This window comes from Falco naumanni, chromosome 1, assembly GCF_017639655.2.
Source record: "Falco naumanni isolate bFalNau1 chromosome 1, bFalNau1.pat, whole genome shotgun sequence".
In the NCBI taxonomy this organism is placed as follows: domain Eukaryota; kingdom Metazoa; phylum Chordata; class Aves; order Falconiformes; family Falconidae; genus Falco; species Falco naumanni.
In genome coordinates, this window is record NC_054054.1 from 109,466,887 (window position 1) to 109,486,653 (window position 19,767).

The window sequence follows — 19,767 nt, forward strand, 5'->3', positions numbered from 1 at the left end:
TTAACCAAAGAGAAATAATGGCAGCCAGTGGTTCTGAACTCGGTTTTCAGTGGTAAGTCTCAGCTGTGGCTTGTAACTGAAGAAGTCACACAGCATGCCTGTGGCTGCTGACACCGGATGGCTACCTCGGCCTGTTGAGGGTGAGGCAGAAAATAGGAAGGATATAGAAATAGAGCTCTTGAATGTTGCAGAGGTCTCTTATCTGATGACAGTGTAACTTCCTAGCCTGTCACAAACTAGCTCTTACCTTGCACTGGTAGGCTTGAAGTACTTTGGAGCCGTTGACTGGTGTCAGGACTCTGGTGTTACAGAGCTGCAGTCAGTAATTCTGACAGATCGGCACAGATAAAACTCTTCTGTGCGATTGAAGTTTGCTTTGTCTTTTTTAATGTATGGAACTAAATAAGTGGTTGAAATGTAGCCTGATGTCCACCTTGTTCAATCAAAGCCTACTAAAGCATGGCCATGCAATAGAGCTAATGTGACTCAACGGCACGTCAAAGAGCTCTGTGCTTCTGAAAAGACTGGGAGGTTTTTTGTTAGCTGGCATTTTCCAGCTACATGATTTCTAGCTGCATGTAGATAAGGAGTCTCTGGGCAGAGACTAAGCAGCTGCTTGTGGCTACAAGAACAGTGGTTATATCCTGTTGAGTGAGAGTCGAGGTGAAATGCATACTCAGCAGTTCCGCGCCCTTCCTTGTAGGCAAGGAGAAATTATTTGACAGCTAAGCAAACTGTCACAAGAAAGCGAATGTTCCAGGAACGGGTCAACAAAGAGACTCTGGTCAGCAATTTTACCATTCAGTTTGATGTCAAACGTGCATGTAACGTGACAATTTTGCTGGGTAAGTTACCAAGAACATACTTGAATTATCTTCCAGTGAAAAAATAATTTTGCTAGTCAGACTTTTCACTTGCTGTGTTATAATGATTCATGTCTCGATGCTGTTCAGATAAATGCCATCACAGAATTCGATGGTTCAGTACAGCCTGCAGTTGACTGAAGTATCCAATTTTGGGTTAGATGAGGCTCCTTCATGGTGACATCTCTGCTGAACAGAAGAGCTGCTGCTGTCTCTGGCAACCTGTTTCATGGTTCTGCTGTAATGGAGCAGCTACTTGACAGAACGCTTTCTTCTCAGCGTGCTTCCGGGAGACCAGTGTAACTGAACTTTCCAACAAATGGTGGTATAAAATAACTTGAACTGTAAATTGGTTGCCCAAGCGCAGCTAGCAAGTTCTGCTTTCATATCTGCTTGAAAGCCAAGGAAGTGTTTTTTGTAGTATAATGTAGGAGTATCTAACATTTCCTCTTTTTTTTTTCAATCTTCTAAACTTGTTTGTGAATTGGTGGACCTAAGTGAGTGCAATATTAAACATCTGGGGTTTTTTTCACTGTGGTAAGTGGAGAAGGGATAGAAAATCTGCCATAAACCTCTGTACTCTCAGTTGTATTGCAAACTCAGGGGTTTGTGTGTGGAATAGTATTGAGGTTTTCATAATAAAAGCCATCAGAGAAATACCTCCTGTCATGTTTCCTAATAGTAATCTTAGTCTCTGTTTACTTTGCTTAGCTTTATAAACACTCCTGCCTTAACTCACCTGAACTTTAGCCTGTTTGGGGAAGAAAACAACCTATACTCCAGGGACTGATCTATACTCTCAAAAGTTCTGTATAGTAGGTCTGAGTGCAGGCAAGAAAAGTTCCTGTTAGCTTTGCCAGCTGAGCAAAGCAAGTGCCACTCCTGGCTGGTGATGCTCTTGTGTAATCAAATGCAGAGATTGTCAGAGAGTCAGCTTCCTGTCTCGGGCTCGAAGCAGGCTTAGTTCGTATGCTCGGGGCTGTTGAGATTAGAAGATGAAATGTTAGAAGAAAGCTTGTTTACTTAAAGACCTCAGTAACGGTCATGCCTCCATCAGAAAACTTCCCCAGGCTTTCTTCAGCGCTCTAGTGCCAGTTCACTAAATATTTTCAAAGAAATACTCGACGTTTGAAAATGGTCTTAAGTTTAGAAAGGGCCACGTATTCTGCTACGAACCAAGGTTGGATACCTCGGATGTGACACCTAACAGATGGCAGTCTGGTCGTGTTGGAGATAAATCTGTCTTGCAATACCTAAGCAACTTTGATTCAGTGGTTATGCCTAGACCTCCCTAAGAGGTCTGCCATCTGCTAGACCTTGCTGCTTTTGATTTGTTCTGTCAACAACGTTTGTTTGAGTATAGTGCTGTGAGTTAACTGCCAGGTGGAGTACTTGGCCCTCTGAAAATGTGCTTCTCTACCAAATTAACAAGGAAATTGAGTGCTTGATAAATGACTTTGCACCTGTCAAGCTTGCAGGCCTATCAAAAGGAAATGCCACATTTCCTGGAGTAATCTGGAGTAAGTCTCTCAGCTCTACCAGATGAAACTCTTCCATCTTCAAGCCTTCTCTGCCTGCAGGGGTGTGACCGGGTTGCATATACACCTGCCTAACTGATGTATGGAGTCCCAGGCCTAGAGAACACTATCCAAATAAAGGTGTGAAAGGAAGGTTTGAGCTTAAATCTGAAATATTGTAAGTGAATCGGTGTTGCTGAAGAATGTGTGGTCAGGTTCTGTGATACTGGACCTCAAATACTCACTTAAATTTGAGTTAAGAGTTCTGACCTGTCAAGGAAGTAGTTGGATTTTTTAAAAAAATATATTTTATTTTTTAATAGCTGTAGCATAAAGACAGTTTTGTCATGTGGAAGCTGATAAAACACTTGTCTTTCACATGAAAATTTCCTGACTTTACTGTCAGGGGGACGGATGTGAAGGGAGCTGTGTTTGAACAAAACTATTCACTGTGTTAAGTTGCAGGAAGTGTTGGTTTTCTGCCTTGAAAGAAGGGCTTCAGCTAGTCAGTCAGGTAACCAGCTTGCTGTCTGGATCAGGAATTACATTTAAATCTGTCCTGCTTACAGCCTTTTCTCTCTTAAAATCTCTTGAAGAAGAAAAGCTGTGTTGACCTTAAATTTACCAAAAGAAATCAGTGTTAGCTCTCTGTAAACTAGTTCTGAAATGAGCCCTTGAAGAGCCCGAACATTTTTTTGGTAGTATTCGAACCTGACAGAAGAGCTTCAAATCGTGAAGTCCTCTCTTGAAAGAGCAAGGTAACGGCTATGAAATAGCATACTTTAGGACAAAGGACTTAAATGCAGAGTGACCAGAGAACCATGCCCAAAGGCTGAATCTTCTTCCAGTTCTCCCTTCAAGCAGACCTGAGGAGCTAAAACTGACTTGCTTTTGAGTCTCAACCTTAAGCTGCCCCAAGATCTGGCTGTCTTGATTCACTGGATGTTATAAATCATCCACTGAAGTGCCTTTTTTGAAGCTGCTTCTGTTAAGTTGGTGTGCCATATCTTAGATGTTACTTGTCCCTTTGCATGTGCTGTCTGAAGGCTGGGGCAAAGGGGAAGTGTAGTAAAACACCCTCTTTATCAGAAGCTGCAAGTAGGCAGGAACAAAGCAGCAGAGGCATGGTCATCTCGGAGCTTGTACAGAACACAGCTGATAAGAGCTTAGTGTTTTGCTTCAAACTAGTACAATAATACTAAAATGGCTTTGGAGGTCTAGCCCTTTGTGGGAGACCTTGAGCTTGAAGTTTAAACAGTCTCCCAGAAAGAAAGATATCAGAAATACCAGAAGTGGTAACTCCTCTAATGGTAGAAGACTGATGTTGTGTTTTTAAGGTATATCGACCCACAAGCTGGGTATTTGTATGTGAGGTGAACTAACCATTCTGCATTTCCACTGTTAAAAATGGAATAAGCTTTGTTTCACTACTAACACCCTAATACATTAGCCTGTTGCAAACACCATGAAGTGGCATTGACTGAGCTGTTTTGTTGCATGCCATACTAGAGCTATAATTATAAGGTATGCATTTAAAGTCTTACAGAAGCAGGCTGTGCCTCAGCAGGAAAGGAGGTGGTTTATCAATAATCTTCTGTGTCAAGTATGGCTGTGGATGAGCCATTTCTGATTTCAATCATGTCCATCTCGTATGCGTTAGCTCTGCCTCCTGGGTGGTAATACAGACTTGCTGCCAGACAGGACTAGGCTAATTGCTAGACAGGTAGCTTTTTTTAACTCTATGAGGATAAAGCTCAGACGCCTCACATGTGATGTTAAGCTTGAAATAGTGATGGCTGTCAAGCTCAATGAAATAAGTTGGAGCTCTGAAAGCAAAGCTGGTGAGAGTGAGTGCTGAAGCTGCAACTCTGGCATGGCTACCAGTACCAGCAAGTTCAGCGTGCCTTAAACCATTTGAGGGGCTCAAAAGTAGAGTTCTCGAAACAGTAAGTTGTGAATGGACCTTGAAGACAAGGTGCCCAGCACTTGAGTGACACTGGGCTTCTTCAGAAAGCTTGCTGGGCTCCATTGAAGGTGGCAAGAATTTGTGTGCCATATCATTTTAGGGTAGTGGAGTTGTATTGTCACAAAGATGTGTGAAGCCTAGTACCTTTCAAAAAAGCTCGTGTCTACTACTGAGGTGTAACTTAATGCTAAACCTTTTTTCTCTTTCAGCTCCAAAATCTGGGCATCAACCCAGCAAACATTGGCTTCAGCACTCTGACGATGGAGTCTGACAAATTCATCTGCATAAGAGAGAAAGTAGGAGAACAGGCTCAAGTGGTGATCATTGACATGAATGACCCCAGCAACCCTATTCGAAGACCAATTTCAGCTGACAGTGCTATCATGAACCCTGCCAGTAAAGTCATTGCATTAAAAGGTATGGAAGCCCTGATAAAGAAATGTTTGAAGTGGATGGAGAGCTTTCTGTAAGACTAGTTTATGACTGAAGTCTCTCAGGCAGTTGATGTGGGAGGATCCCTTACCAGTCTTCCACAGCTTAATGGGAGCTTAAGTTTAATGCATTTTCAATTCTTCTGAAGGTAGCTGGGCAGTAAGCTTCAGCTGGGGCAACCTGCCATTTGCTGGTCATTAGAATGAGGTTTCAGTCAGAATGCTTACAGCTTCTGAGCGGGAGAGCTGGGAGGAAAGTGCAGGCTTTTGAGATACTTCTGGAGTCATGTTAGAGGGAAGTGAGACCTGATCTCCTAAAGTGTATAAGGGCTGTCAACTAAGCTTCTCTTTCCAGAGAGGAACACTTAAGACTGGGGAGGAAGGGAAATATTCCTGAAGGCCTTAGTCTGGCCTTGCTGGAAGAGGCCGGTGCCCCAGTTTGTGCATGTTTCTTTTATCAGTCAGTGATAAGAAGAGTAAAACTATGCAGGAAAGACTCGTGTGGTGAATAAAGCACAAGGTCAGCTAACTTGGTATCTCTGGTGATAGAGAGAATAAGCATTCCTCTGGAGTCTCCAGAAGTGTTGATCTCTCACCCCAAAAAGACTTAAATACTGGTGCCGTAGAAATGCATGTCTTGCGAATGGAAAGGTTTATATGTATTCAATGTTAGATCTAAGTTTGACTTTAATACTGTGCTGCTGTTTTGTCACAACTTTAATGCTTTCTTGTGTGTGCAGACGGTGAGTTACTTTAATTGACTGTACTAGTTCCTGTTGTGTTTTATGAAAAGAAGCAGTATAAAATGGCTCAAATCTATGGTGCACATGGCTGAACAGTAGAGTTTAAGCAACTGAAATCCTAAAATTCAGAGGTTTTTCATGCCCTCCCAACCAAGGGAATCCTTAAAATTCAGAAAACTAATCCACTCAAGAACTTGATGCGTGCTTAAACTATTGGGATCTTGGTATCAAGCTTTTTATAAACAGAACTGACCCTTTTGAATGAAGCCTAGATTTTTGCCTCTTAATATGCTTTACATAGCATCTTACCCGGATGTCATCTCCTTTGACTCTAAAGCTCCAGCTGCACTAGATACGGAAACAAACACAGTAGCCTGTGTAACACTGTGTTAAACGGTCTGCTCCATCTCTGGAGAAACTCCTGACTCTGCATCTTGCGCCAATAGCTGAACTAATGGGGGCTTCTAACTAAACTCATCCTCTATGAGTGAAGGCACTTGCCCATCTGGCACTGATTTTTATCAAGCTGAGTTACAGTCAGTAACTGTAACAGTTATTCTGACCTGTGCTGTGCCTGGTTTCATGAGATCTTTTATATTCCTCTTGGGCTACACTAGCATGTGTTGAAATAGCTGTCTCCTAAAACTAGAAGTTGGTCAGAACCTTCCTTATCTTCTCAACAGCAAGAAATAATTCCTTGCATGCCACTGCATTGTAAAATCTGGTAGAAATGACTGCAGGTGGCTGTTCAGGATGTATGTATGCACCATTCTATGTAATTTGCAGAACTTTTCCTCTTGCCTTCTAGAGCTTGTGTTGGTCACTAGGTTCCTTTCCTTGCCCAGTTTCTGTTAGTCTGGTTTGCAGCCAGTAGCTGTGTATCCCATTAGTGCAACCTAAGGGTTTTAGTTAATGTGTCTGAATTACGAAAGCCCTCTGCCAACTTGACTGTTCCATGTTGTGCGCTTTTTTGTACTTAAAACAGATGTGGGCATAGTTTTTAATGACACTGGCATAGCTCTCCTCAACTTTCAGGAGACTCAGCATTATTGTAACCTAGTTTTGATGTACATGAAGTATCAAACAACTTGTTTGTGTAGCTAAAGCTTGCCTCCTACCAAGTTGTTTTTCACATCTGTTTGATTGCTGGGTGGTGGCAAACTGGTAAAATTAGCCCTAGGAGTGTAGTCTGGTTAAAAGTAATAGCTGGATGCTGAAGATACTGTCAGTATATAAAAGGATTTTCTTGAAGGATGTTGTGAGGGTTAATGTCACAGTCCAGCTCTTCTACTTTTAACCAGTGCTTGAAGTAACAAGCGGAAACTGTAACGTGGCTCTGTTGTGTTTTCTAGCTGGGAAGACGCTTCAAATATTCAATATTGAAATGAAGAGCAAAATGAAGGCTCATACGATGACAGATGATGTCACCTTCTGGAAGTGGATCTCTCTGAATACTGTCGCCCTTGTAACAGATAATGCAGTCTACCATTGGAGTATGGAGGGGGAATCGCAGCCCGTGAAAATGTTTGATCGCCATTCTAGTCTTGCTGGCTGCCAGATCATCAACTACCGTACTGATGCTAAGCAGAAGTGGCTACTGCTAACTGGCATATCTGCACAGGTACTTTACTACTAGGAAGGCCTGCTATGGGAAGCCCAGGGCTTCTGTAGTTTCCTCCTTCTATAGGAGCGGGACTGGTGTGTGTGTTTTTTCCTAAAACATTGTTGGGAATGTAAATGGTTGCCTTGATATTTAAGTAACAAACTTAAGCGTGACTGAAAATTTTACAGTAATGGTACAAACAATAGTACAAGGTTAAAAGTCTGATGTGATGCCTTTGTAAGGAGAAAGCATGGTGTGGTGCTTCAGATTCATATGACAACATATTTACCGACACTAACTTAAATTAGATTACGGAATGAGTGCCTGTTACTTCTGACTCTTGTTCTGTCTTATCTAGCAAAATCGTGTTGTGGGAGCAATGCAGCTATATTCTGTAGATAGAAAAGTATCACAACCAATTGAGGGACATGCAGCTAGCTTTGCACAGTTCAAGATGGAAGGAAATGCTGAAGAATCCACTCTCTTCTGTTTTGCAGTAAGAGGGCAAGCTGGGGGTAAGGTAAGACTTGGTTCTAAGTATTCTGTAATCTTTAATGACTCACTCTGGTTATCTGCTTCCAGAAAAACAAGTGGTTTAATGCACAAAGTTGCCTTTAGGAAAAAATAAAAAAAGGACTACGTGTCAGTCTGGATGCTATATAACTAATGTATATGAAAATTGGGGCATACAGAGCTTCACAGCAGGGACTACCTGATGTAGTAGGAGTCTGTTTCAAGTCATGAAGTGAGGTGGCATGTCATGACTAGCCTAATTAGCTGCCTGAAACATGTGACTTTCAGCTTCACAGGCTAAGCTTAAGGGGAAAGCTGTTGTAATCTTTCTTCAATGCTCATCCCCAGTATCAGGCTTAATTTACTTCCAAATTACTGGACGAAAATGAAACACTTAAGTGTTACAAGGCTAACTAGTAGTCTAATACTAGCGCTGGAATTATGTGAGCTACTGTATGACAGCTAAAACAAAGTAAAACCAAAGCTAGATTCAAAGAAACCTCATCAGAACTGTCTCTGCAGAGTGTTAACCAAGTCAAAAGAGTGCTTATAAAGTGACCTAACTGAATTCTTAAACTTTGAAGTAGCTAGGGGTAACTGAAGATCATGCTTAACTGTTTCCCTCATCTATGATACATGAATACAGTATGCCAGACCCTTAGCCACAGTACAAAATACTCAGGAAGACTGACTTGGCTTATCTTTGTCTAAGTTTGGGATTAAGACTTAGCAGCAAAAGAATTGCTGTATCTTCATTGTTGAGTCTATTGTTACATAAGATTAGTCTCTTAGCTCTTGTATTTAATTTATCTATTGCACAGTTGCATATCATTGAAGTTGGCACACCACCTACTGGGAATCAGCCATTTCCAAAGAAAGCAGTGGATGTCTTCTTTCCTCCTGAAGCACAAAATGACTTTCCTGTTGCCATGCAGGTATGAGAGCTGCAAACAAGAGCACAAGAACAAGTCTGTAGCTTCTCTTGGTGGATGTGACACTGTAACAGGACACTGGAAGCCAGGTGGTCAATATATTGACCTGAGGCTTGGCACTAAGCTGCTGTGATTTCTGCTCCTGCTTCAGTAGTGTTAAAGTAAACATGGAAACTGAAGCAGCATTCAAAGACATTGTGCTCTTATTTATGAAAGAAATATCCACATATATTTAACTGTCTTTCAGGCTTTTAAAACATCATTCTACTGAAATAGTAGAATAGAAATGGCACAGCTGTCTTCTGATTCTTAAAAGCATGCACTTGTTTTATCCAGTACCAAATCTGATTAATCTGTTCCTGTTCTGCAGATCAGCGACAAGCACGATGTGGTATTTCTCATAACGAAATATGGCTATATTCATTTGTATGACCTGGAAACTGGTACCTGTATCTACATGAACAGAATAAGTGGAGAGACCATATTTGTTACTGCACAGCATGAAGCAACAGCTGGAATTATTGGAGTAAACAGAAAGGGACAAGTAAGGAAGCTTGGCCTGGAAACCACTTGTTTAGCTAATCCCACTGGCCCATAATGATACATTGTAGCATTTTCATTTGTCTAAAAGTTTCCAGACATTAACAAGACAGAATAATAAAATGAGAGTTATGGTGGTATTGGGTAGTTGAACAGGAGGGCAGCTTGTATTACTTACAGTTTCTTCTACAACTCTGGTTCAGGTTGCATAATTTTGGGGGTTTTGTAATGGCAGTCAGTGGATCTAAACACTGTCCTGCTGTTGAGGATGGAACTAGAATATACCTCTTGGGGGGCAGATTGTATCCTCTTGCAGAGCGCTTGCTAATGAAAATCTTAACTACAGTAACTTTTAACTCTTCAGAACATCTGATGTCTGACAGTGTTCTGAGTGCCCAGGGAGACTTGCTACTGTATCTCCATACACACCTAACTTAACTAGTTTAAACCAGTCTGCTAACATTTAGACTGAATTAATTTCAGATGTTGTTGCTTGTTGAGCATGTGTAATGCAGAGCAGACTTGTTCCTAGTTTATCCTCTGGGATCCTGAAGACACTGAGTACATGTTAGAGAAGGATAATGCTTACATCCCTGGATTTCTGACCTCTGTAAATGCCTCAGTTTAATCTGCTGTTAGTAGTCTGCCTTGATGCAGTAATTGAATGGTAGAGGTTCTTCCTAACCAGAGGTGTGATTCTCAAGTAAAATGGCAAGAAGACTCTGCAGTTACCAGGGGATGAAAAAGCTTCCCATGAATGCCATAGCTTTCCTTTTAGAGGTTAGCTTAGCCCTTGGGTCACGTCTTATATTTGGACTAACTAGAAGTTTTCCTTGATGATTTATTCAGGTGCTCTCAGTGTGTGTGGAAGAAGAGAATATTATTCCGTATATTACAAATGTGCTGCAGAATCCTGACCTAGCTTTACGAATGGCTGTCCGCAACAACCTGGCAGGTGCTGAGGAACTCTTTGCCAGAAAATTCAATGCACTTTTTGCACAAGGGAACTATTCGGAGGCAGCGAAAGTGGCAGCTAATGCCCCAAAGGTAATAGACTGATATTCAGAGCAGTACTGAGCTCCACTGGTTTAAACTTCTTGCTTCAGGAAAGCTCACTGAATTTCTGAAGTGGCAAGACCAGAACCTTGTTGTTGCTGCTGTTCTAATGTTGTACTTAGTGTACAAGTTCTTCCCAGTTATGTGCTGAGAGTACTGAGTGTATGCTGGAAGATTGTAAAGCTTGTGTAAAGCCCGCAGAGGGGAAACAGAATAAATGATGAAGTAATGGCTATGAGGTTTGATGTTTCTCATGTATCTTTACGTCTCCAATGATTAAAAAAGGCTCTATGAAAATACAGCCTCTAGCTGAGGCTGCACCTGGGAACAGGATAAAAAGGGCGGACTAAGAGATTCAGATTGAGGAACTTGCTTGCAAGGACAAGGGTGTCTTAATTCTGTAGGACAGTCTGCTGAACTTAAATCTGCATTGCTACCGAAACAAGTCTATTTGGCTACTATTGCACATCTTCTGTCAAAATGTCTCAAAGGCAGTGTCTGAGCTGGTGTTCAGCCGTACTGCTTCTGACTTGCTCTGGGTTGGCAAAACATAATGTCGCTGTAGCAAGCATTTCTGACTTCAGCTTCCTGGAGAAACTCTTGCCAAGTCACAACAGCAGAACAGAAAACTAAAACGCATCTCTTGTTTCTGGCAGGGAATCCTGCGTACTCCAGACACCATACGCCGGTTCCAGAGTGTTCCAGCTCAGCCGGGACAGACTTCCCCTTTACTCCAATACTTTGGCATTCTGCTTGACCAAGGGCAGCTGAATAAGTACGAGTCACTGGAACTCTGCAGACCTGTGCTTCAGCAGGGACGCAAACAGCTCTTGGAAAAATGGTTGAAAGAAGATAAGGTAAATTTGGGGTAGATACCTTTAGAGCCCTGGAGGGGGAGGGACATAACTGCTTCACAGCCCCCCTCCCCAGGAAAACTCAGTTGGGTAGTGTGATCAAACCATTGAGCAATGGCTGTTCACTCTACCTGTAACTGACCCATATTACTGCAAGAGAATTGATCAAATACTCTGAAGAGCTTCACTCCTTCTACTTAAAATTACAGCAGAGTGATCTTGGTATGGAAAGCTTATGAGCTGTTGCTTTTCCTTCCCAAACCACTTCAGGCTTCTTTGAGTACTGACTTACATCCACTTTGAGCTGTGGTTATATCTCTAATTAGCTGAAGAAAGATGCTGATACAATGCATCACCTAATTGTTTTTTAGCTCTATAAATGCCTTTAACTCATGTGGACCAGCATAAGGAACAGAGCCCAATAGATCACTGCTGAAAGAGTCGGATAAAGCTGTCAAGCTGGGCCTTGAGTGTGTTTTTTTTTTTTTTTAAGAGGAGTCCAAAAGTAAGACAAATGAGGAAGGAGGTAGTAGTGCATTTCAGTGTGGCACTCTGAGTGGACTGACTGTGTGTATATCTCTTTAACAGCTGGAGTGCTCGGAGGAGCTGGGAGACCTTGTGAAATCTGTAGATCCTACGCTAGCACTTAGTGTCTATCTGAGAGCCAATGTTCCAAACAAAGTCATCCAGTGTTTTGCTGAAACGGGACAAGTCCAGAAGATTGTTTTGTATGCTAAGAAGGTGAGAGGAGATGCCCGTGTCTGTCCTGTGTTAAAGAATAACTAGCATACCTTCCAAAGTAACTAGGAGTAATTGTGGTGAGGTCTGAGAGCCTGTGTAGTACCTACTTAGGCCTAAGGTTTTGTTGTGAATAATTACTGCTAGACTTCACGCATTTATCCTTTCGTACTTTCCTAGGTAGCCTTTTCCAAATGAGGAAATCCTGACTGGATTGTGTAAGCTACTGACAGTAGCTTCTACTGAGCTCTTTATTTAATGAGGTGTGTGCTCTTGCTGAGTTACTACTTTTCATTATCTCTTCAGGTTGGATATACTCCAGACTGGATTTTTTTGCTGAGGAATGTAATGAGAATCAGCCCTGATCAAGGACAGCAGTTTGCACAAATGCTTGTTCAAGATGAAGAGCCTCTTGCAGACATAACACAAGTAAATAACTTTATTGCTATGAAATGTTAACTTCAAGGCCTTAAACTGGTAAGAGGAGACATATGCTTGCCGTCAGAGAAAGATTTTGAACTGCAAGTTTGGATTTACCGTACCAGGGCAGTGCTGTTGCTTGCCTAGTTTTAAGAATGCTGAATGACAGCTTAGTGCAGTGAGAATAAACAGTGTAGCTTTGGAAGCTACACTTGATGTTACTTTGTTTAAAAATGCTTCCAGTTTCTAATCAAAAGCTCAAATGTTTTTTGCAGATTGTGGATGTCTTTATGGAATACAATTTAATTCAGCAATGTACAGCCTTCTTGCTGGATGCACTGAAGAATAATCGTCCCTCAGAAGGTCCTCTGCAGACACGTTTACTTGAGATGAACCTCATGCATGCACCTCAGGTATGCTTTCAGTGTTACTGGATCAGGCTTGTTTATGGCTAGACCAGCCACTGCGTTATTGTGCATACCAAATGCTAGTGACAGTGTTCAGGTACTAAATGAAACATTTCACTATTCCTTCTAGGTTGCAGATGCTATCCTGGGGAACCAAATGTTTACTCACTATGACCGGGCTCACATAGCTCAGCTGTGTGAGAAAGCTGGCTTGCTACAGAGAGCACTTGAACACTTCACAGACTTGTATGACATCAAGCGTGCGGTAGTTCACACTCATCTTCTCAATCCTGAGGTATGATATTAAATATCCTGAATCCAGCAAAAGCCAGGCCATAAATAATTGATTTCAACATTTGATTTCAGAGTGTAGAGTGTTCTACTTGAATCTAAAATGGCTTATTTGTCTTTGCAGTGGCTAGTGAATTATTTTGGTTCCTTATCGGTAGAAGACTCTTTGGAGTGTCTGCGTGCTATGTTGTCTGCTAATATTCGTCAGAACCTGCAGATCTGTGTCCAGGTAGCTTCAAAATACCATGAGCAGTTGTCGACACAGTCACTTATTGAGCTGTTTGAGTCTTTCAAGAGCTTTGAAGGTAAGTTTGTGCTCTTGCCTCTAGCAAAAGGAGCTAGTACTCATCATTATACATGTGTGTATGAAGACTGGATCTGCTGAAATTTAGAAAGCCATATTGAACTTAAGTAGCTAGATCTCAAAACTGTCTTGAAACCTGACCTGTTGTCCTATGGATGATGGTGGTGGTGCAACATTGTGTTGCGTATTTCAGTTTTCTGAAATGCTACCAAAATGCTTGGAGCTGTAGGACAATTGAAAAAGGTAACTGAAGGAGCTGCTGGCCTTTTTCCTCTGTCCAAAATGGTCATCTTAAATGTGTGTAGCCTTTGGGTCTTTAGCTTTTGTACTTCTCAACCTGTGTGTTGTCTAGTCAGCATGGGGGTACATCAGTGGTCAAACCTCTGCAGATGTGTGGCTGAACAGCATCTTGCTAAGCTTTAAAGAAAACCTCTTTAAAGGCTGAGAACACAACATAATCTTGGACTCTCGGAATTGGGAGAATGGTTCATTGGAATAAGATGCTATTCTAGACAGGTTTCTTGCATAGGCAGCCTTATATGTGTTTTTTCCAAAACCCAAATGAATCTTCAGTCACTTGTCTAAAGTAGTTGGGTATTATATGGCATCAGCTTTAAGTGAACTTTAGCTGTTGGTCATGGCAAGCAGCTTTTGCACTGTTTAGTGAAAGGTGTGATAGTAGCTGTTGGGCACAACTAGTTTTGGTTTTCTAAACTCTTCCTCGCCTCCTGTCTAGGGAGCGTGTGGAAGGCACATGTTGGATGTTTTAACAAAGCTGACCTATGGCAATTGATGATGATACGAAGTTGCCTATAACGTGCTAGTCTACATAGTACATGGGGAACAACAACAGGCTCAACTCAGCTAGGACAATATGGGTTTTGTAAAAAAACTTGCAACACTTGAATCTTTTTTCAGTTCTTCGTAAACTTTGGCAGCAGTTGGAGTGAAATTTTCATGTAATTGTAACTTGGAAGCCTGCTAGAAAGCTAATACTGATCCACCTCAAATGCTTTAGCAGAATAACATGTTGACTGTTTCCCTCGAGGTTTGTTTTATTTCCTGGGCTCTATTGTGAACTTCAGCCAGGATCCAGATGTGCACTTCAAGTATATTCAGGCTGCATGCAAGACAGGACAGATTAAAGAAGTGGAAAGAATCTGCAGGGAAAGTAACTGCTATGACCCTGAACGTGTTAAAAACTTCCTCAAGGTAATGTTTGGGTGGCACTGGACTGTCTTGGCCTGTTTGGGGTTCTAAGAAAACATGGTGGGTGTCACCAGTGAAATGAGGCAGCTCTTAAGACTTAACCTTTGCACTGAACGGTCCACCTGTTCTCTTAAACCAGAGGTGTCTAGCATGCTGGCAGTACCTCCTAATAAAACTTGAGCCTGGAACAATATCTGAAAAATGGAGAATCTGTCAGATCAATTCCTTGCTGCTATTAGGAAGATTGACCTGGCATGAACTCTAAACCTGTAATAATAGCACCAGCTCATCTAAACTTGTTACAGATGTCAGCTATAAAGTAGCAAATGGGTAACTTGAAGATTGAGAAGAACCACAATGGCAAATGAGTTCAAAACTTAATGGTTATTTACAGTATAATCGGCTTCAACTGAGCAACTACTGAAACAGCAAATTAATTCTGTCAATTAATTCCATAAATGCTTTCAGAGTTCATGATTGATCCATCTTACTCATACACACTGAAGTCTTAGCCAGGTGAACCACAGTTTAGTGCTGCTAGGATGTGCCAGTCAGTGTAAGGACATGCTAACTGACTGTTATTGCTGGGATTCAGAGCATTGCTGAAACAGTTCTGAAGACTGGAAAAAAAGGGTGTGTTCCAAGTTCCGATTCTGTAGTCCGTTGTTAGTGCTGAGCTTATCGACAAATGTAACATGCTAGAAATAACTGAGAAACAGTGTGGGAGGGGAAAACTTTATCTGGGAACATTTCCTGCCTTCATGTTTGTTGGTTACATAGTATAGTCTTAGATTTTGCTGATCATATCTGAAGATGGCAAAACTCTTCAAATGAGAATACTATAAAAATGACCTGGTGTCACCGAGGTGTAAGGTATGTAAATTGATCAAGCCACCTAAGATATGTTATCAAGCTGTCAAATTCCTGATGAAAGCTATTGTTTTTTGTGCTGTTCCTTGTCTGGAATGTGCAGGACATGTACCAGGTAAATCTCCCAGTACAGGCCTCCCTGTGTAAAGTCCTTAAGTGTAATTTATACGTAGGATTATATTCTGGGATGTGCATGTTCAAATAAGTAATCTGAAGTATGCATCCAGAATACTGTCTGCCACATAGCCTAAGCTTCTGTACTGTAATCATTTGTAATCTTACGCTGAAAGTTTGAATGCTTTTAGATAACTAATCTGATGAGCAATTTAAGTAGTACTGCTACTGGCTTGATTCTTAACTGTTCTCTAAATCCATAGTTAGAAGATATCACAAGACACATGGCACTTGAAGTTAATTTTGTATATATGTTTTACACTGTGAACCATAACTTAATGTAGTCTTGGTTAAATTCCTTTTGAAATCCCAGAGTGCTAATCCTGCACACGAAACACCAGTGGCAGATAAGAATGCTATCCATAGCTTAGGCTTGTAATAGTTGTATTGTGTTGTAAAACTTTTGTATACTCTGCTGTGCGAAAGAGCAGGGTTAAAGTTCAGAAGGCTTCGTGCTGTAGACCCTGAAGTGGGCGTGAGAACTCCTACTTGCTACATATTGCAAACAATTAGTTGAACAATGAGCTATCATTATTGGGCTAAGTGTCGAATTTTGGCTTTCCAAATTCAGCTGCTTTAACAGTTTTAAGTGACTGTATTTGTCTGCCGAAGCCCAAGAACAAAACCAAATTACTAAGGCTCTTCTCTTTGTAGGAAGCTAAACTCACTGACCAGTTGCCACTCATCATTGTGTGTGATCGCTTTGACTTTGTCCACGACTTGGTGCTGTATTTGTATAGAAATAATCTCCAAAAATATATTGAGATTTATGTGCAGAAGGTAAGTTACGATTTGTCACTCGGCTTTAATGGGTCAAACTGATTGATCTTTCTAATAGTATATGCAACTATAGGCATTATATTTAAGTATTCTCCAAACAGCCTCATAATTAAGTAGCTGTTAATGGCCTCTGTTAAGTTAGCCCTTACGTGAGTCAGGTCTCATATTCTTCAGTCAAGCTGAGCAGTAACCTCTGCTAATGTGTCCCTTGAAGGAGGGAGACTTGGTAGAATAACTTCGGAGTTTTTAGGGTAATTTTAACTTCCAGCATGTTGGGGGTGGGGAAGTTCTTTTTTTATACTTCCTGCAGGGACAAATTGGCTTGCTCGGGAGCTCCTCCTTTGGGGACTGAGCATTAGCAAGCCACTGAACTGTGGTGTGAACCCCTGGTGGCTGAAGAATTGACTTTCAAGCTTGTCCAGAACTTCAGGAAGCTGCGAGTAAAGGCAGGAAGATGAGGTCAATCTTAATAAGCAGCCTTCGTGTGTACTTCTAGGGATAAGTATTGGCCACCTATGCTGCGTGACAACACACTGACTTCTTTAAATGATCCTGTTCAGGTGAATCCAAGCCGTCTGCCTGTGGTTATTGGGGGACTGCTTGATGTGGATTGCTCTGAAGATGTGATAAAGAACCTTATCCTTGTAGTGAGAGGTCAATTTTCGACTGATGAGCTTGTTGCAGAGGTTGAGAAAAGAAACAGGTATTGAACTTATACAAATCTCTTCACCATTACTGGTTTGGCAGTACACTGCTCTTACATCAATGCATGTCCTCCTTACGTAGCTAAAGCCGGTACTGACATAGCAAGAAGCTGCTGTTGGGTGAGTGAGCAGCAGAAGTCTGCTTTACTTCTTGGCCGGTGTTGGGGATCTCCCTTAGACGGCCTCTATAAAATGAGTGTCTTTGGCATGTGATGTTTTTCATAGTGTCAGAATGTTATGCCATTATAATAATGAACTAGAATGCAGGTCAAAACGGAGTACTGTAACTTTTGCTTTAGTTACTGAGTCTATCCTATGCTGAAGCTGACTTGAATAGTGAAGAAACTCTGCAAGCAGGTAGTTGCTTATTCGCTCAACCTCTCTAATGTGAAAACTGCTTCCTTCTAGGCTGAAACTGCTTCTGCCTTGGCTGGAAGCAAGAATTCACGAGGGTTGTGAGGAGCCTGCGACTCACAATGCACTGGCCAAAATATACATTGATAGCAACAACAACCCAGAAAGATTCCTGCGTGAGAATCCTTATTATGATAGTCGTGTTGTTGGCAAGTACTGTGAGAAGAGGGACCCTCACCTGGCCTGTGTGGCTTATGAGCGTGGACAGTGTGATTTGGAACTTATTAATGTACGTATGCCAAGGCAGTGAACTCATGGGTTAAGTTCTAACCTGAGTATCATGGGGTAGATGGTTGGGTTTGCCTGACAAATGCATTTAATTCCTAAAAAGTATTAAGTTAGGAACTGCTCACTTCTAACAGAATAGGTAGCTATTTAATCTCCCTCTGCAAAACTTAATAAGAAGTGGGACTCCCTTGGATATCTTAGAATAGGAGGCTAAAAGAAGCACCAAAGCCTGAGATTTCTAATCTGCATCCCAGGCAGGCTTATTTAATGTTGCGATACAATTGGATCATTCACTGTACATTCGGTAGCTGTGACTGCACTCTGAATAGACTTTGCCTTTCACTAGGTGTGCAATGAGAACTCCCTCTTCAAAAGTCTTTCCCGCTACTTAGTTCGTCGTAAAGACCCTGAACTGTGGGCCAGCGTACTACTGGAAAGCAACCCCTACAGAAGACCGCTAATTGACCAGGTAGGGCTGACAAACCTTTAAAAGCCTTTGCTGTCCTGACTTCACTTGCTAGTACCCAACTTAACTGATTTGCCAATTGCTTGGCTCTTCCTACAGGTTGTACAGACTGCACTGTCAGAGACACAGGATCCTGAGGAAGTCTCTGTTACTGTGAAGGCCTTCATGACTGCAGATCTTCCTAATGAGCTTATTGAACTGCTGGAGAAAATAGTTCTCGATAACTCTGTGTTCAGTGAGCACAGGTGTGTAAAGTCAAAACTAGGTCATGGGAAACTTGACATCATACCTAGTGCAGCTGTTATATTGTTGTAGCGTGGAACAGCAAATAAACTAATACCTTCCTCAGAAGGAAGGGTGAATTTCTTGATTGTTACTTGGTATGTACTAATATTTTCTTTCTCTATGCAGGAATCTGCAGAACCTTCTCATTCTTACAGCTATTAAGGCTGATCGCACCCGTGTCATGGAGTACATCAACCGCTTGGATAACTACGATGCTCCAGACATAGCCAATATAGCTATTAGCAATGAGCTTTTTGAGGAGGCTTTTGCTATCTTCAGGAAATTTGATGTCAACACATCAGCTGTACAGGTATCTTAAAATCTCAGTCTCTGTATTGGTCTTATAACTCCTTAAGACATGTGAACACAAGGACTTTGCCATTAACTTGTGACTTCAGCGCTTAACGCCAATTAGCAAAGTGACCAAAGCTGCTCAGTGTCTTGTCTTAAAGTAGAACGAATGCTGTATATTGAATCCTCTTGAAGTGAGACTTCGTAAGCCTAAAATCACTTGGGCTGTGTGGGTTGTGCAGAGTAGTCCCTATTTTAAAAGCAACTGTGGATCCGTTGAAGTAACAAAACACAGCTCAGCATCTTGTAAAACTGACCTTTATAAATAGTGGCTGATCGTGGTCACCCTTTCTTCAGGTATTAATAGAGCATATTGGAAACCTGGACCGTGCATATGAATTTGCTGAACGCTGCAATGAGCCTGCTGTATGGAGTCAGCTGGCTAAAGCACAGCTTCAGAAGGGGATGGTAAAGGAAGCAATTGACTCGTATATTAAAGCAGATGATCCTTCCTCCTACATGGAAGTTGTTCAAGCTGCCAATGCCAGTGGTATGATAAAGTTTTGTTTATTGCTGTTGATGTTGCTCAGCTCTCTTGTGTAGTGGCTCAATCTGTAGTTCTGCCAAATCTGTACCTTGATACAAGTAGAGGAATCTGGTCCTTCAAAGACTGCCCTAAGTGAGAACAGGTAAAGATAGTGTATTCCATTTGCAGATTCAGTGGTCTTAAAACTACTTTCTCCAGCTAGCTGGAGACTAGCAGTCGCTACTAAGAAGGTCTTTGCATGAAGTTAAATTCCAGGATTCTAGTTAGGCCTGTTGTAAGGCAACTTTAGTCTGGTCTAGGATGTGCAGTACAAAGGCTAGTCTTGATTGTTGGGAATAGCTGTGGAAATACTTACATGTAACTAAGTTGAGCTGGTGGTACAGCTTAAGCACAAGCATACTCAATGGCAGGAAGTAAGCATTCTGAACTCTTGTTCCATAGGAAACTGGGAAGAACTGGTGAAGTATCTCCAGATGGCACGCAAGAAGGCCCGGGAGTCATATGTGGAAACGGAATTAATCTTTGCTCTTGCTAAAACAAACCGTCTAGCAGAGCTAGAGGAGTTTATCAATGGACCAAACAACGCACATATCCAACAAGTGAGTGAGACTGAGTTCCAGT

The 19,767-nt window shown here is 41.7% G+C and overlaps 1 protein-coding gene across 8 annotated transcripts in view; it reads left to right on the forward strand.

The window, feature by feature from the left end:
- The window catches only part of CLTC (clathrin heavy chain), a 34,246-nt gene that overhangs the window by 4,524 nt on the left and 9,955 nt on the right, over nucleotides 1-19,767 (forward strand). For 3 of the 8 annotated variants that reach the window (XM_040618249.1, XM_040618285.1, XM_040618309.1), the window contains exons 2-24: nucleotides 4,556-4,763; nucleotides 5,518-5,520; nucleotides 6,873-7,141; nucleotides 7,482-7,643; nucleotides 8,458-8,571; nucleotides 8,939-9,112; nucleotides 9,958-10,155; nucleotides 10,821-11,021; nucleotides 11,607-11,759; nucleotides 12,063-12,185; nucleotides 12,452-12,589; nucleotides 12,714-12,878; nucleotides 12,999-13,179; nucleotides 14,227-14,390; nucleotides 15,361-15,372; nucleotides 16,086-16,211; nucleotides 16,772-16,914; nucleotides 17,324-17,558; nucleotides 17,904-18,026; nucleotides 18,123-18,268; nucleotides 18,435-18,618; nucleotides 18,957-19,149; nucleotides 19,588-19,745. In XM_040618249.1, coding sequence (XP_040474183.1) covers nucleotides 4,556-4,763; nucleotides 5,518-5,520; nucleotides 6,873-7,141; nucleotides 7,482-7,643; nucleotides 8,458-8,571; nucleotides 8,939-9,112; nucleotides 9,958-10,155; nucleotides 10,821-11,021; nucleotides 11,607-11,759; nucleotides 12,063-12,185; nucleotides 12,452-12,589; nucleotides 12,714-12,878; nucleotides 12,999-13,179; nucleotides 14,227-14,390; nucleotides 15,361-15,372; nucleotides 16,086-16,211; nucleotides 16,772-16,914; nucleotides 17,324-17,558; nucleotides 17,904-18,026; nucleotides 18,123-18,268; nucleotides 18,435-18,618; nucleotides 18,957-19,149; nucleotides 19,588-19,745 — 3,573 coding nt within the window. The remainder of the gene's footprint in view (nucleotides 1-4,555; nucleotides 4,764-5,517; nucleotides 5,521-6,872; nucleotides 7,142-7,481; nucleotides 7,644-8,457; nucleotides 8,572-8,938; nucleotides 9,113-9,957; nucleotides 10,156-10,820; nucleotides 11,022-11,606; nucleotides 11,760-12,062; nucleotides 12,186-12,451; nucleotides 12,590-12,713; nucleotides 12,879-12,998; nucleotides 13,180-14,226; nucleotides 14,391-15,360; nucleotides 15,373-16,085; nucleotides 16,212-16,771; nucleotides 16,915-17,323; nucleotides 17,559-17,903; nucleotides 18,027-18,122; nucleotides 18,269-18,434; nucleotides 18,619-18,956; nucleotides 19,150-19,587; nucleotides 19,746-19,767) is intronic. The other 5 variants (XM_040618266.1, XM_040618294.1, XM_040618275.1 and 2 more) reach the window with 3 other exon arrangements.